The sequence below is a fragment of the Theobroma cacao genome, chromosome 1 (assembly GCF_000208745.1).
Source record: "Theobroma cacao cultivar B97-61/B2 chromosome 1, Criollo_cocoa_genome_V2, whole genome shotgun sequence".
Taxonomy (NCBI): Eukaryota; Viridiplantae; Streptophyta; class Magnoliopsida; order Malvales; family Malvaceae; genus Theobroma; species Theobroma cacao.
In genome coordinates, this window is record NC_030850.1 from 1397059 (window position 1) to 1414430 (window position 17372).

The 17372-nt window shown below is 37.1% G+C and overlaps 4 protein-coding genes across 4 annotated transcripts; all 4 read right to left on the reverse strand.

Moving 5' to 3' along the window:
* On the reverse strand, window positions 4–3246 carry LOC18610891 (putative pentatricopeptide repeat-containing protein At3g47840). The gene has a single exon (XM_007046807.2). The coding sequence runs from the start codon at window positions 3244–3246 to the stop codon at window positions 1126–1128; it is 2121 nt and encodes a 706-aa protein (XP_007046869.2). The 3' UTR covers window positions 4–1125.
* On the reverse strand, window positions 3856–6693 carry LOC18610892 (mannan endo-1,4-beta-mannosidase 7). Its single transcript, XM_007046809.2, has 6 exons — window positions 6583–6693; window positions 6104–6496; window positions 5797–5991; window positions 5416–5538; window positions 4773–4975; window positions 3856–4650 (listed from the first exon to the last, which is right to left on the reverse strand). Exons 2-6 carry the CDS (start codon window positions 6425–6427, stop codon window positions 4194–4196), a joined length of 1302 nt encoding a protein of 433 aa, XP_007046871.2. The 5' UTR covers window positions 6428–6496; window positions 6583–6693; the 3' UTR covers window positions 3856–4193.
* Window positions 8145–12303, reverse strand: LOC18610893 (GTPase Era). The gene is made up of 9 exons (XM_007046812.2): window positions 11851–12303; window positions 11344–11489; window positions 11031–11171; window positions 10844–10957; window positions 9998–10123; window positions 9131–9229; window positions 8927–9028; window positions 8664–8744; window positions 8145–8446 (listed from the first exon to the last, which is right to left on the reverse strand). The coding sequence occupies exons 1-9, from the start codon at window positions 12215–12217 to the stop codon at window positions 8360–8362; spliced, it is 1263 nt and encodes a 420-aa protein (XP_007046874.2). The 5' UTR covers window positions 12218–12303; the 3' UTR covers window positions 8145–8359.
* LOC18610894 lies at window positions 12635–16571 on the reverse strand. The gene is made up of 4 exons (XM_007046814.2): window positions 16253–16571; window positions 14304–15127; window positions 13425–13853; window positions 12635–13252 (listed from the first exon to the last, which is right to left on the reverse strand). Exons 2-4 carry the CDS (start codon window positions 15121–15123, stop codon window positions 13074–13076), a joined length of 1428 nt encoding a protein of 475 aa, XP_007046876.2. The 5' UTR covers window positions 15124–15127; window positions 16253–16571; the 3' UTR covers window positions 12635–13073.

Genomic DNA, 17372 nt, shown 5'->3' on the forward strand with positions numbered 1-17372 from the left:
ATGGAAAAGAACACAAATTACAGTATATTAACTTCTATACACCAGAAAGAATCTTATTGACACTTCAGTGACCACGTTCAAGTGTCACACATCATTATTTTCTCTGCAAAAAACCAACTTGATGGGATACACAACAGCATCCCACGCTTATTAATCTCTCAAAATCAACCTGGACTTGAAATACTTTATCTACTTTTTCTAAAATATTTGACTTGAAATACTCTTATCTATTTTTTCTGAAAAATTTGATGTGATTCAAGTACTTGATCTCATAGTGAATCTAACTGATCCACTCCTAGTCAAAAACTGAAAACTGTCAGAACAAACTTTCTTACGCAATACTTTGGGAATAGGTTGGCAGAGAGCTGCTCTTCACCTTGTTGATCAACTCCTTGAATCTGCAAAACCCCCTCCCCTCTCTTATCTTTCAAAAAAGGATGATCCAAGTAATGCATTCCAACCAAAAAATCAGTCATCAGAGACTCTGCCGTAAGAAACCAATGTCCTTGAACTGTGATGTGATTGTAACTTTCAAAAACCTTGCTCAAAAGAATGTTAAATAATTTGCTAGATCCCGGGTAAATTCTGAAGGCCTCGAATGTCGAAGAGATGAATATTGTCACTGCTTGTCTTGGACTATAAAGTGCAAATCTTGCTCAAATGAGAGCCAAATTCTTCACTAGATGCCGGGCAAAATTCTGATGTTCTGAGGAATTGAAGAAATGCAGACTGCCACTGCTTGCCTTGAGGCAGCACATGAGTGCACACGAAAGCAACATACCAGTTATATCCACCTACCCCAATATCAGCGACCATCCAGTGCAACATGTTTGCTGCTTACTTCATAATTTAAGCTGCTTATAAAGATGCCATCTCATTTTAACTTTAAATTTCTTTTAAGCACCAGTAGCACCATCTTGCATGATCTCTCTGATCAGCTCCATGGAGACCTTGTCTTCATAACTTTGTTTGCACAAATACCAAGTACTAATTGCTGTATGTCGTTATTGTTAACTACTAATTAGCTCCTGGCTGCTGCTGAATGCAGCTTTCAACAAGTAACAACATCAAGGGAAAGGGGCCAAAACCTATAATGAAACAATGGAATTGAATCTTCACTTCATGCTAATCCTCTAGATCTAGAAGAGAACCTAACTCCTGGACAGACATATCCACCCTTGAAGCTAGTAAATCCAACATGCCATATATTAATTCACCCTCTGGATAAGATCTTTCACCAGCAACAAATGCAGAAACCCGATCCTTAACCTTAATCCAGGACCATCCTGGCTCCTTGATAACCCCCTTTGACCTCATCATCTTCCTAACATCTGCTGCTTCTCTCCACTTCCCTTTGGCAGCATATATGTTAGCCAGGGTGATATGAGTCCCTGCACAATTGGGATCCATTTCAAGAAGCTTTTCTGCAGCGCGTCTTCCACAGTCAACATCACCATGGACTCTACATGCTCTAAGAAGAGTTGACCAAACGACATCATCTCTATGAAATGGCATGCTTCGAATCATGCGCTCTGCTTCAGTTAATCGTCCAGCTCGGCAGAGCAGATCAATCATGCAGCCATAGTGTTCTTTTGAAGGACTTATTTGGTGCTCATTACTCATTAAATTGAAATAGTAGAAACCAAGATCTGCCAGTCCTGCGTGACTACAAGCAGTAAGTAGACCAATGAAGGTCACAGAGTCTGGTTTCAAACCAACCTTGGTAAGCATCTCAAACAAATTAATAGTTTCATGGCTATATCCATGTTCAGCATATCCATTAATCATGGCTGTCCATGATACAATGTCATAATTCTTAGCCTCATTAAAGACTCTTTCAGCTTCTTTAATACACCCACATTTTGAATACATATTGATTAAAGCACTCTGTATTGACGCATCTTGTTGTAAACCAACAGAAAGAACATGAGCATGAACCTGCCTCCCTTGCTCAAGAATAGACATATTTCCACACACACTCAGCACACTAGCAAAAGCAAATTCAGTTGGCTTTGGCCCTTCCCTTCTCATCCAGGACAGATACTCAAGAGCTTCTTCCCCACAGCCTCCTTGAGAATACACTGCAATTATAGTGCTCCAAGAAATGATATCCTTTCTTGTCATTTCATGAAATACCATTGAAGCGGAAGATATCTGCCCACATTTTGAATACATGGTCATGAGGGAATTAGCCACTGATAAAGAATCCGCAAGACCGGTATGTACAACATGGGCATGTAATTGCTCACCCCAACTAATTCTCACAAGACCAGAACAACCAGAGATGACAGCAGCAAAAGTAAACTCATTAGGACTCACGCCTGATTCTCGCATCCTTATAAATGCCTCAATGCCATTCTTCTCTTCTCCTGTCTGAACATAAGTAGTTATAATAGATGTCCAAGAAACCACATCCCGTGAGTGCATTTTTTCAAACAAATGCAAACCATAGTCTAATTTCCCACATTTGTTATACATAGTAGAAAGAGAATTGGCCACAAATGAAGTATCATGAAAACCTCTCTTTATAGTATGAGTATGAATCTCCCTCCCCATATTCAAAGCACCTAAACAAGCACAAGCCTTCAAAGCAATAGCTAAAGTATAAGAATCATATCCCACACCTGATTTCCTCATTTCAGACAAGTAAACCAAACCCTTCTTGAAATACCCACCATGAACAAGCCCTGTAATAATAGCAGTCCATGAAACCACATTTTTGAAAGGCATCTCATCAAACACTTTGATCCCTTGCTCAATTTTGCCAAACTTTGTGTACATATCTAAAAGGGCACTCCCCACGAAAACTGAGTTAATAAAACCAGATTTAACTAAATACCCATGAAGTGATTCTCCATAACTCAAATTAAAATCAAGTGCACAAACTTTGAGCGCAATGCTAAGACTGAAGGGGTCCATAGAAAGCCCAGGTGAGACCCACATTTTGGAGAACAAAAGCAATGCTTCATTTGATTTCATGGCATTGACGTAACCAGAAATCATGGTTGTCCATGAAATTTCGTCTCGGTGAGGCATTTCGTCGAACATTTGACGAGCTTCGTTAAGATGGCCCTTTTTGACCAATTGTTTGAGATGAGAGTTGAGTTGGGGCATGTTTATATAATTGGGAACATGAGCTTTGAGGGATGAGATGCTTGGCGTTGTTTGTGAAACGAGGATGTCTCTGTTTTCGACGAAAGCGATGCATAGTTTTCTGAGGTTGCAGCTTCTGATCGATAGTACCATGTTTCTGTCAGTAAGAAGTTGGCAAGCGCAGGAACGACGAGTCAGAAGTATTGTCCAAAGTCCATTGGACCAGAGACGGATCTGAGCCCAAAATTTGGTCCCTAAATGGGCTCATAGATGGAGGAGTCCGTGCTCAACCATTGCAGTTTAGCCCAAAGGTCATGTGGGCTTCATGACAGATGGAGTAGCATTTTATATGTATGAAATATGCATGTATGTATGTATGTATGTTAAAAAAATTTAAAATTTTAATATTTATTTTGGAAATAAAATTAATGTTTTTAGTAATTTTAGATTACTAAAATCACCACCTACAAGATTATTGAAAAATATATTTAAAACTATAATGAAAAATTATGCCAATTTTAATCAATAAAAATTTTTTATCAATATTTGTTATCATGTACAAAGTACATAAATACTTATTTTTTTAAATTATGTGTAAATAATAAATATATATAAAACAAATATTTTTACTATATAACAAATGAAGTATAAATAATTAGAATTCTGGTAAATCATTCTCTTATGAAATGAAGCAATTCGACACAATTATAATTCTTTTACATTTAAAAGATAAATATTATTATCAATTGAGAAATCACTCAATTTCATAAACAAGAACTAACTTATACCTTTGAGATTGCTGATGAACAATTTCTTAGAGTCTACCCATTGAAATGAAAGAGAAAGAATGGCAATGAACATCTCTTTACTAGATTTTGATGCCATTCTCTTATAGCAAAACTTAAGTATATGGTGGAACAAAGTCTGAGGCTCTTCTGTATTCCTTTTCCTTTCAAGCTTTTAACAGGGGAATTACACTACCTAATGCCTAGCTATACTCTCCTGGACGAACAACATTCATCACTAAGAGAGAAACCCACTTCCAAAACCTCACAAACTTCACACTAACGATTTCACACAAGCAAACAGATGGTCTTTCTTCAGTTTCCAATGTGCCTGCCCCCGTTTCCACCATGCCACTGACCCCTCCTCATGGCTCTTGCCCTCTTCCACCGCTCCACATTTCTCATCCTGGTAAAGATCCTACGGATTTGGTCGAGCTTGTGGGATTGTTGGGAAATGGCATTAGCTGTTGAGGGGCTCTCACTCAAGACTATGTCATATCCATCCCTGAAAGAGTCCATGCCTTCGGATAGGAGTTGCCAAAACAGGCCACCAGCAGCTGGACCTCCTCTTTTGGCTGACGAGTATATCTTGTAGTAGACAGTGTTGAACAGTTGATCCCTCTTATAGGTGCTGAAACCAGGATCTTTCCATGATTTTCCGAATTCTGTGAGGAGTACCGGCTTTCGGAGGATGAATTGTGCGTCTTGGATGTGAGCATCGAGCCACTTGTTCAAGAAAGAGAGTTGGTACTGATCATTTGAGCTGGATAACCTGCTCACGCAACAATGTTTATGTTAGAACTTCTAATGAGATCTGTCTCAACTGACAAAGTAATTGGATTTCAATTCAGTAAGCTCAATGCTCAGATTCCTTCCAAGTTATATGATAGTTACCATTGGTCAGGATATGAGTGGACTGTTGCAAAATCAATGCCAGGAATCTGATTATTTGCAATGAAATCTGTTCCAATATTCAAGTTGGGGTTTAGTCTCATCTTCTGAGCAGTTGATTGTCCATAAAATCCTTCTAAACCAGCTTCCAGCAAGTGATTTCTGTCTATGGACTTGACATGAGAAGCCATTTCCATTATCCAAGCCTGTCAACAAAGCATCAATAGCTTAAAGTCACAGCGAATTGCTGCTTACCTAAAAGTGAACATTGAATACAATGCAAGTGAAGAACATTTAAGAGCTAGTTGTTGAAACAATTACTGTAGGCATCAAACTTTTTGGAAACACTGACATTCACGAACGTGGGGCTAAAAATGTTGGCAAGTGAGAAATCTAACGCTGTAAAGCAACTTAATTACCTAACTAGTGCTAATTAATGTAGAAATGGGGATAATTCCAAACATAAAAGGCATCTTTATGGTAGAGGTGGACTGCATCTGCTGGATGAAAATGATAGCAACCTTACATGCAAATTATTGACTTCAATGTTCAAGTTATAGAATCAATCAATCCCAGAAGATGATTTTTAGCTTAAGAAACAACTTTTCACAGACAGTCAGATCTAGATAGGGAAGATTGTCCAAACCTGAATAGTCCTTCCGGAGGAATCTGATGTGCATCTAGGCTCATTCATAAGCTCCCAGGCCATTATTGTTGGGTCATCTTTGTAATGCATTCCAGTAAAGCTGTTGTATCTGTTGAGAACAGTCTGCAGAAAGTCATAGGTAAAATATATATTCATAATAATTCATAGATAAAAAGACTTGAGAAAGTATCTAAACAAAAAATGAAGTTACATAAGATTAGATTTTCTTTTTGCTTTAAATGACATATAACATTTAGCTATATGATTATATGCTAATAATCAGTACCAAAACACAGCTCTGTACAGCTTTGTCAGAGATGGCAATCCAATATCAAGTACCAGCAAGAGAAAATGCATAAATTTTTCTGTTTCTGAGCTTACCTTTACATGATTCTTGTAGTAGCCCTTAACAACAGGATTTCTGAAGAAATCATCATCAGATGTCAGGTACTGCCCCTGGCTTCTTGCCCAGTTTACATATTGTTTCTTTCCTCCAAAGCTCTCATAGTTATTAGCTAAGCTCAGGATAAGCTTGATTCGATACCTTCTAGCCTCAGCTATTACAAAATCCAACCCCTTTTAACAGATTCCAAAACAGGAAAAAAGATCCAAAATCATCTACATATTGAACTTTAAAGATTGTAAAGATAGATACTAAATTAATAGAAGGAATCAGCATAAAAGATACCTTAAACATTTGTTCATTGTAGGAACCTGGCGCATACTGTAAGGGTCTATAACCACCATCACTGAAAGCCCAAGTTCTAGCCACTGTGAGGCCATGAGCCGCAGCTTCACGAAATGCAGCTGAGACTTTAGGCCTCTGAGATGGATCAGAAGCCACATACATCAACCAGTAAGCATTGAAACCATTTGCATAGTAAGGGTTACCATTCAACAGGAAATGGACCCCTCTGGTCCTGATAAAATCATCCCTTGCTTCAACTTGGACAGAAAGAAGGTGCTGGTTGAACAAAACAGCAAGAAAAAGAGCCAGAACCAGATGCTTCATTTTCTCTATCTCAGTTTCTGCGGAGAAGGAATTTCTTAGCTGAATGGAGTGAAGGGTGTTGTTTAAAAGCTGCAGAAAAGAAGATGAGGCTGTTTAAACATTTTGTCCTCATATAACTGCAACACTCGTTTAAATAATTAAAAAAAGATACCAACAGTAACCGTCAACAGAGAGAAACTGACGAGGTTCCCCCCTCTGAGGTTAATTTGTTTACTGCCTTCGAAAGGAAAAACATTGCATCCTTTCACTTTATTGTAGCTCTCAAGCTTATTTCAGTTGGCCCTTCATCACATGGATAATCAACCTTATGTCTTATGCCAAAACTATGCTCTAATATGTCGACCATTGTCATCATGCAACGCATGGGAGACAAGTGGGGTTGAAAGAAAAGGGAAAAAGAAAGAAAAAAGGTTCAATTCTGTTTAAGTTTGGCATATAAATAAGATTGGTAAAGGAGAAAGAAACAAAGAGCATGGACCCCAATGAGATTGTGAGATGCTCCTTTTTGCATTTTTTCACCTGCCTATCCCAACCAACCATAGCCGTACACATGGGGTACGAGCCAATTTCAGGACCTGTTTCAAACTTTGAAGGGTGGGTTCCAAGGGAAGGGTTCAATCTCTTCTATTCCTTCTGTACCGGGGGAACAGATAGTCAGATACGGTCAGAATTCAGTGGCTGTTATTTCCCTTCCATGGAAAACTTATCAATTCTCCCTCGTTGTTCTTTGCAGAGAGAACAGAAAACTTATCATCATCACGTACTCGTCAATCTTCCTTGAATTCTATGTCTTTACTTAACCACAACGCGGCATTGTGGCTGTGGCTTTCCACGGTTGAGCCCACGTGAGAGTCGGCATCTAGAGCGCCCTTTTTGCATGACCCACCACTCCAGTTTAGGCCAATGTCCCCCCACATTTTCTCATTTAATAGTTCGAGGACTGCATGTGCCATTGTTCCATCAATGCTCCACCCCTCGATGCTTAAGAACAATAAGTGCGAAGATGTCCACCATATCACTCTCTTCTGCACTTTTTAACTCTGCCTTGAGTACTTATCTTTTAAAAAGACAAACCGACAATCTTATATTACCCAACTCGACCATACTTGCATTGAAGAAAATACTACCCAACTCCACCGATTTACTTACATATAGAGGTAACAAATTGACAGCTCTAGATAGAATCATTTCGGATTTGAATCATATTTTATCATTTCAAATTTGAATTGAATTCGAATTAAGATTAAAACGAAATTAACTTTTTATTAATTCGATTTGATCGAATTAACTGATTTTGATTTATTTTGTTACATCTAATTATATATTTATAATGTCTCATGCTCGCATTTAAACTATGATGAAAAAATTCGCACGTATGTTTCACTTCGGAATCGTCAAAACATTATCCACTTTTCCCTGGTCATAAATTGCGTGAACCGACAGATTAAACGCCTCATCCTACGCCAATCAATGTAGTTTCAATACTTCGACCAAAAAACATGGCGCAACCTAGGGACCCATCACTTTTTTCCGACACGTGGCAGCAGATCTTCCGCTAAATAAACACTCCCCAGATCAACAATTACAGCTTTCACCATTCCTGCTCGTGTACAGGTTAGTGATATAATAATTCTTGTCTATAGCAAAACCCGGGGAACACTACCATCAGCCAGAAAACCGACCATTACCAGTTCATGGAGACAAAAGACAATGCGGATGACCAAATATTAATGATATATTTGTATTTTATGGATGGATTTTGAACATATTGCCTACGGGAAACAAATTTCTGGATGATGAAATCTGACACCAATGCCATACTTCTTGAACCTACTCAGTCCAAAACTGATTGAAAACATTTTTCATCATACAACCATACAGCTACTCTTTACTATTACAAGAAGATAACTTGTATCAAATGTGGGACAAATGTTATAGTGCTTGAATCTGCCCCCCGTAGCCATAGTACCTCAACAGCCCTTCATCTTGCCGCCAATTCTCTTTTACTTTCACTTGAACCTGTTTATAGAATTCGTTGCCTTAAGATCAATGTCTAGTATGTGGTGACCATGCTTGACCAAAACCACAGGGATAGATGAATTTCCTTAATGCAGAGCATTAGCGATAGTGATAATGAAAATGGTTTTAATGACATGCGCAAACATGAGGTCCAAAAGTAAACCAGGCACAGTGTACCATTGATAATTAAGAGAAGCATTAGAATTTAAGTTCGTACCTCAAGGAAGACCTTCTTCTGTAAGAAATCTTCTATGTCAAGTCGAGCAGCTGTTGCAAGTATTTTCAGAGCCTTCCCTCCCTTCGGTAGTGGAGGTCACAAGGAATCAAAGGAAGGTTAGGAGGTGTGCATGCACATGCAGACGTGCATTATTTAGATTTAAAATTAAATTAATTAATTTAGAACTATTCATCAAGCTCAAAGGACCACCTCTACTAATCAAGCACATTGCAAAAATCCAATAAACACAGGATAATACTTACTTTTCCAATTAGGATGATTTTCTGGGAGTCTTTCTCAACAACAATTTCTACTTCTATAAAGTCTTTTGCAGTTGGCCTGGTTTTATAGCTCACGACATTTACCTGGAAAATTTGGAAGAAACGGATATGTACCCATAAGAAATTTGGTGAGGTTGGGTTGATAATTACATCTTGCTGGCAATCTTGACAATTGTAGTCCCATACCTGACATGCATAAGGAACCTCATTGCGGTACTGCATAAATATCTTTTCTCTGATAAGTTCAGCTACAAAGAACCTCTCTGGGTGCTCACTGACAATGTCCTGATAATGCATAAAAAAGAAGTGTTCATATGCAGGAAGCAATTGATTTTTCAAGCCCCTTAAAAACTGGACAACATTCTTTTGGAGGGAAAGTTAGGCAACAATTATTGTGAAGCCTAATGTGACTGTTGATTTACAAGGTTGTTCATAGAATAAACTGTTCCCGGTAAGTTATCAAAAGAAGACCATATCTCAGCTACAGAATGAAATCCTCAGTTATCTGCATACTTGCAAGTTGCAAGTTCAAAAAATTATCATATCATGTCCCCAATACTGTATAACTTACAAGATCAGGAAACAAAGGTCCCTCTCAACTACGCTCAAGATATGTTTACGTACCAACCAACCCAGAATATCAAAAAAAATTTTATTGCTTAATAGGGTATCAAGGATAAAATAAGAAAAGAACATTTTGTATTAAAAGTTTTTCAGAGATTTAAGAGTTTAAAAGGTAAAAACATCCCTCAAGGCTCTTTTGTTTCCATTAGAAAACTGTACTCTAGTAGCACCTAAGTCTGGGTACATCTGTAGTTTTCTGCTCATAGACTAAGCTCAAAATAAGCTAAACAAAGGAGATCTACGTCAACAGCTGCTTCTTGCTTTGAATTAGGTAAAGCTTCTTCTTGTTATAACATTGATTTTCATTTTAAAAGCAATTCATGTAACTGGCCCCAAATATTGGACAAGGTTGAGGTAATATTACCAACAACACAAGAACTAGCACCATTTTTCATGATTAAAGAAGAAATATGTTGACTTACTACATACCTTTGGATAGTAAGGTGGCCCAGTCGGAAGTTTTGACAATATCCAATCCTTAACATCATCTACCCCATGACCAAACTTTGCACTCACAGGTATGACCTCATCAACATCAGTAAATTTCTCATACCACTGCAAGGCATAGGATCTATATTTAGGAACCAACATAAAAAGTACCATCCTTGAAGGCTGAACACAATTACATGTGCTACTAATTTAAAAGTACAGGACATGGGGAATGAACCTAAAATTTGATGAGTGAAAGTTGAACTTCATGCAAACTACACAGTTGCAAATAGGTGAGAAAAACAATATGGAGCAGATACTACTCTTAAAAAACTTCTCAAGAGAGATGAGAACACTATTTGCAAACTTCGGTTAAGGGTCTAAGCAACAGTTAAGACTAATGTTGGTCTAATCATATCAGCTTTGCTTCTTTCTTTCATTTAATGTACAAAAAATTCTTATAATCTAGACTACAGAAACAGAAAAAAGAATTTGATAGATGTTCACTATTGTATGAATCAGAACCTCATATCAAACTGTAGTTCAATTGCAAGGGCCATAGGGAGACAAGGTAAAGCACACACCCTAAACATTGCAAGGAAAATTGGTCACCAAAGCCATAACCTTTAGTCTTATTGTAGGTCTGACAACAGGCAGTCATTCAAAAAGCTTGTTCAGCACCAAAGGTGAGGTGAGAAACATTTGCAATGCAATAAATCCATTGGTAACAGAGAGTATTTCTATATCTATTTCTCAACAATCCAATTAGTTACACCAAAAATTTTGAATATTAAATTTTAAGGAATCTCCACATGCAAACAAATATATAACTCAACAGATTCTTACCTCAAGCTTTTTTGCGATTTCTCCAGGTTTTATCATATCTTTCTTATTCAAAACCAGTAAAGTGGGCAGCTTACACTTGTTATCTCCTACACCTTCTTCTAACACTTCATCAATCTAGACACAACACACTGAACTTAGAAAAAGGGGGGAAAGTTCAGCAAAGAATTCTAAAAACCATGAAGCATACTTTTTCAGGCACTTTACATGCATCAACAAGAACAATAACACAGTCCGCATTTAAGGCAGCACTTCGGACATTCTTCATCATCATAGAGTCCAACTTGTGCATTTTCTTCTCAATGACACCCGGAGTGTCATATAGTATCATCTGAAAGCAAAGCCCAGGATCACATGAATGAGAAATGAAACACATATTGCCCTTAAGTCATCAAGGGACTAAACACAAAGCCATCACTTGTAGTCTCAGAAATTGTTACATAATCTATAAGTCTAACACGAGAAACAAAATCTATATAACAAAGGAATATAATTCTTCAAACCTGATATTCTGGGCCAGAACATATACCAAGGACTCGATGCCTCGTAGTCTGAGGTTTATCTGTAACTATCGACAACTTTTGACCGATCATTTGATTAGCAAGTGTACTCTTTCCAACATTTGGCTTCCCAAGTACAGCCACATACCCTGCAATTCAACTCACCAAGTTTAAAAAAAAAAAAAAACAACATCAGACGATGTAATCCTTGGCAATTTCTTAGATAACAATCAAAAGAAAGTGCCTTTTAACATAAATGTATACCATACTTCAGAAAAATTAAAAATTGAAACACATTTCTTACTAATAAAACGCAACATTTTACTTTCACATTGAGCAAGTATAATAGAATTGCTGTAGCGTTTTAATCAATTATGATTCCTTTTTGTTCTTATCAAAAGCAAGAATTCAACGGGATACCCTTCACTAAATTTCGAAAGATTTAATAACTTTAAACAGAGAATTAAACAGAAAAGAAAACAAAAAGAGCGATAAGCTGAGACTACAAACCGCTGCGGTGGTTAGCGTGAGAGGCAAAATCAAGCTCTTCTAACTCGTACTCGTCAAGCAAAGCCATGTACCTATCTGGCTTTTCACTCAAAGACAAAAAAGACTCCTCGTCACCACTTATACTCGCTTCTTCTTCCGAATCTTCTATGACGCTGTTTCTTTCAAGTTCCTGTTGGATAAAATCTAACCGGGAAATCTTGTTCGGATTCCAGCACCGGGAACCGGCTTTTCGAGCTTCAAATCGGAACCGCGATTTTTCGTACCGAATTCTAACGTAGTGAAGGAAAACAGAGGGCTTGTTATGTCTGGCGGTCAAGAAACTTTCCCTCACGAACGTCGGAGAAATGTGAAGAGCTACTAGCTCCATTATCGGAGCTCGAATGTGTACTCTGCTTCTTCGACAGCTTCACTGGAACTGTTCCTGCATTTCTGAATTTTAAACATCGGATAATTCAGAATTTTTAGTTTATCCTTACATCCAGCTTCGAATAAATAAAACGCACCGTTTTGAACACAACTTGGTAAATAAGCTGACCTTAGGCGATTATACTTTAAAAAACCTCCTCATCTTAAGAGTAACCTAAGAAATCAACTTGAAGCATCAGCACCATAATCACTAACCGTTATTAATAAAAACTTATTTACTTTAAAAATAATAAAAATTAAATTAAAAAGCAATAAAAATTTTAAATTTATTTAAACTTTTTTGTTCAAAATATTTTTAAAATATAAGTTGTTTTTTAATTTTTTTGATAGAATGATAGACAAATTCTTTTAACTATAATTCATAGCAATCATCTTTCTGATTTATTCCAATTTAACTCTTCATCTTTGAAACATCCGCAAGAAAATCTGACAACAAAATTTAGGCGATGCCTTTTCGGCACAGGAAAGATATCTGCCTGAATCAAAAGAGACCTTTCGGAAGAAAAATATCCCACGAGATTATATGTGCATAACGCACACAACAAGGCCACAATTGGGTAACAAAGGCCGACATAATTGACATTCATCACCTCCCACATCGCCAGGGAGGGGAATAAACTAGTAGGAGTACTCAAAAATTATTTTTGATGGTACTACTGTACATCCTCTGATGATGGCTCATGGCAGAGAGAGATATTTGCTACCAACAAAAGCAGGAGACTGCTATTCACAGGGAAGAGTGTACGCATCTTATTCTCTTGCTACGATGACAGCTATATTGAATTTTGAGTAAGTTATCACTTGGCTGCATCATCATGGTCAGGAGCCTGAGAACTGCTAGTAGAAGACGATCCTTTTCCCGTTGGGAGGTAAGACCATGCCAAGGCTGCAGTGCCAAGGGTAATTGCAGCGGCAATTGAACCCCAGACCCATCTCTGCCTTTTGTTCTTCCTTTGTCTATCACGCCGTGCCATCTCTGCATGAAACAATGATAAATTGCAAATATTAGAATATGTAGACATGCGGGTATGACAATTTCAACAATGAGGATCAGACTAAAGAAACCAGTTCAAAGAATGTTGGTGTTTTTTTTTTTCCCGAACAACTGATTGCGCCAGGGAAAGAAAATCAGGATACAAAGCTCTCACCTACAGCCTCTTGGTTCCTCTGAGACATTTCCCGATTCACAGCCTCATAATAGTGTAGCCGGTCCCACAACCGGGCAATTTCAAAGTTCTTCGATTCAATTTGAGCTTCCATCTCCATCTCCATCTCTGCCCTTGCGATGCCCCTTCCCAAAGATAACGATACAAATCTTGCAACACCCACTTGCTGCCTCAGTTCCTCAGCTGGTATCACCAGCTCATCCTCTGTCACATCAATAGGATCCACAGGCAGTGACAATCCCTCAACAGCCAACTCTTGGCTGATTCTTTGCCACTTACACCGCATCTTGTTCAGAGCTTCCTCTGCCTGCTTCCTCTTCTCTATCTCCATGAGTAAAGTCAATCTTATTTCACGCAGTTCAGCATCTATGTCACGAAGAAGAGACTGCGCTCCACTCTCAGAGGATAATTCTGGAGAAAACAACAAATTTAAGTAAGCATGCCAAAACAACTTTGAAGTCCAAAACCACAAAATCATCACATTTGTCGAACTATCCTATATTAAGCAAAAAGCTATGGATAAATTTTCCATATTTCTCAATAGTTCAAGAATAATGTCTAATGTTCCAGGCAAATCCAAATGTGTATAAATGTGCACACGTGAACATAGACACATCAAAATAAAAAATGTATGTCTTTTCATTGTTATCTATACCATCAAGACATTTAAACAAAGAAGAAGGCTAGTATAAAATAAGGATATTTATATACAAATCAAAATATTACACTCCTACTAGATACAAATCAGGTTTTTAAAAACAAAATGGCAGTCATGCAAGAAAAATATTTTCCAGCTAAAAAGCAGCTATATTAACATATATGCATCTACATATGAACATGCTAAAATAAAACTCTACATACCGTCATATGCATCAAAAAACTCCACCCTTGGTGTAGCAAGCCTTGCAGCACTTTCTGCCCCAGTATCATCATCTCCCTCGGTATTACTTGTGACACTCATTGATTCATTTGGATCAAAGAAATCTTCACTGTCACCACATCTGTCCAAGTCCAATGGAACAAGCACAGCACTATCCCTGGCCAAACCATTACTCATTTGGCTGCTTCCAACTTCCCTATTACTGCTCCCAAATTCACCAGCATGGGCACCGTTCATGTGCTCATCTTGAATGGAGCCACCATGGAGACCATTTGCCTGCTCCAGTTTGATAGGACCATTAGTGACACCATTTGCCTGCTCCATTTTCATAGAACCATTAAGGCCATCATTCCCATGCTCCTCTTCATTAGGTTCAGGAATGCTAAAAGTAACAGCATCCTTCAATGAATCAACAGACTTGGTTTCTGCCAGCTTTGCAATCCCATTAACCTCATTTTCTTCAAGGGCTTTTTTCCGTGATGATACATTGTCCTCAGAAAAGCTCTTCAAAAGGCGAGGCCCACGGCGCTTGTGATTGATGATGTAAGGTGAAGGAGGGAAAGAAGATGGTGAATCAGGTAGTGGGGTTGCCTCAGGAGTAGCATAGAGAGCAGGTGATATTTGGGGGCGATTAACCTTCCTCTCTGTTACTGATGTACTGTTCCTCCTCTCCAGCTTTGAATTAGTAATAGGCTTTGGGGTGGGGATAGGTGGTTTTAAATTAGGACCAGACTTGTCAACAGATTTGGAAGTTCCAGGTTCTAAAAACCTATCCAAAGCTATAGCACTAAAAGTTGGCATGGCTCTGCATAATCAAACAACAAAAACTCAAGTCATTAAACCTTATGTATCATTTTCGTAGGACAAAGACATGAAGGAAAGGGAAAGAAGAAAAACTCATTGCTGCTGCATTTGAGAACATTCTACTATCCATGAACATGAGAAGATTCCCTCAATTAAACTTATAGCTGTTAGTTTTTAGTTTCACCAACTCAGCTACAACTTTTATCTGCTAAAGATTAAAATGATGGAAACAACAAAATTCAAATTCTAATACTGTAACTACTTTACTCCTGCCTCTAATTGGGGCTGTGAGGCAAAAAACCCACAGCCAAAAAAATAAAAGTTAGGTTAATCCCTTTCCTACTTGGCAACCAGAAAAATTGTAACAAAAATTAAAACAGCTCAAACAATCCTGAACTTCTACTTGTTAGCTGAGGAAAAGAAAAGGGTATGTGAATTCATATAAACACAATTATTCAGCTATACTGTGTCTGTTATACTAAAATTAAAATTTTTTTCTTAAACAAAAACCTATTGGCTGATTTTAAATCAGAAATCATATATTGCTATATAATACCTCAAATTGTATAAATAAATAAAAGCTCTATATAAGTATGAGTAAATGAAAAAACGTGAAGCCGAAACCAGTGCTATTAGACACAGCTAAAGTGAAACACATAAGAATTCTCCTGATTTCAACAGCAACCAAACAGAACGGCAAAATAAAGAAAAAATGATAATTTTTTATTAAATATATAATTTTAAAGCATGTATATTAACTATTTGATGAATTCAAAAAAAAAAGGAAGAAAAACCTCAAAAATTATAAACCAATAAATAACACGAGCATCAATACGGAAACAAAAAGTCCAAAAAAAAATTGAATCGTTTCCTCTTCTAGTTTACAACGGAAACGAAACAAACAAACAAAAAACCTTGAACGATTCAAAACTTCATTTCTTTGCGAAGGCTTCGTTTGGAAGCTGAGAAAAGTTCAACATTAAAAAGAAAAACAGCAACGCATCCGTTATATAATGGAGCTATTAAGAGCAGCTAATACAAAAACTGGAAAAAAATTTTAAAAACAACGAAAAACCTAAAAAAATAAAAGAATTCCATATATAAAAGGTGAAAGGAGATTTATCACCTTATATGCTGAAAAGGAGAGAACCTTCTAGAAGAAACCCTAGGCGTGAGACGCGACGGCGGTGGTGATGGTGGCGCGTCGAGAAAAAATCGGATAGATCAGATAAGAGCGCGTGAAAAGAAGAGACATGCTACGGGGAATTTAAATATTCAGATTCCTAAAAGAAACTAAAAAATTAAAACCCTTCTCTGATCTTCCCAAATGAAGAAAAGAAGATGGAAACCTCTTCCCCAAGTTTTTGTCGCGAGGACCGCCTCCACTTCTCTCCGCAAATATTTCAAACGCTAAAAATTTTTGCTATTCCTAGCTGCCGAAATGTCGGATTTGACCTTGACTAGGGGAGGAAAGCAGGGATTCGTTGGGAAGGGACATTTTCGGGTTTTTGATAATATATGTAGGATGTCTCCAAAGTGTTCGGAACCGGAAGATTGGGGGAAACAACGAAACATCCGCTACTTTGCCGTTTTGTGAGGTCATACGACATCGTTTGGACTGATTTATGTATATTTTTCGTTGTGATAAGTTTGAAACTGGAACCTTCCTTGCCTTGGCAAAACGGCGAAATAATTAACAGACCGGGGGGTAGGTCAGCTTATGAATGAAGTGGCAGCGGCAAAATTAAGCAAGGACTCTTTACATTTTATTCAATTTTTTTGGACTCAATGAAGTGAATTTTTTCACTCATTATAATTTTACATTTCTATTATAAATATTAAATAAATCTATTAAATGTGTATATAAAAATTTTAATTCATCACCTGACGATAACTAAAATAATTTTTTTATCATAATTATTAGTAAAATTTATTTAATTTATAAATAACAAATTTTAATTGCATTAAACGTTTTCATTAAAAATATTTTTTTATTTTAATAGCATTGACTAATTTAAATATTAATATTTTAATTTAAAATTTATTAATTTGAATAATTCTATTTAGCTTAAAACTACATATTTTCATTAAAAAGAGCATAATGATTTAATGAAGCATGATTTTTTTTTCTTTTGAACAAATGACAATTGTGATAGATAGATCTCCTTCTTCATTGCTTAAAAAATTAAATTAAAAATCTCCCTTTTCATTTAGTTCTTAAAATAAGGCATAAGACTTAAAAAATT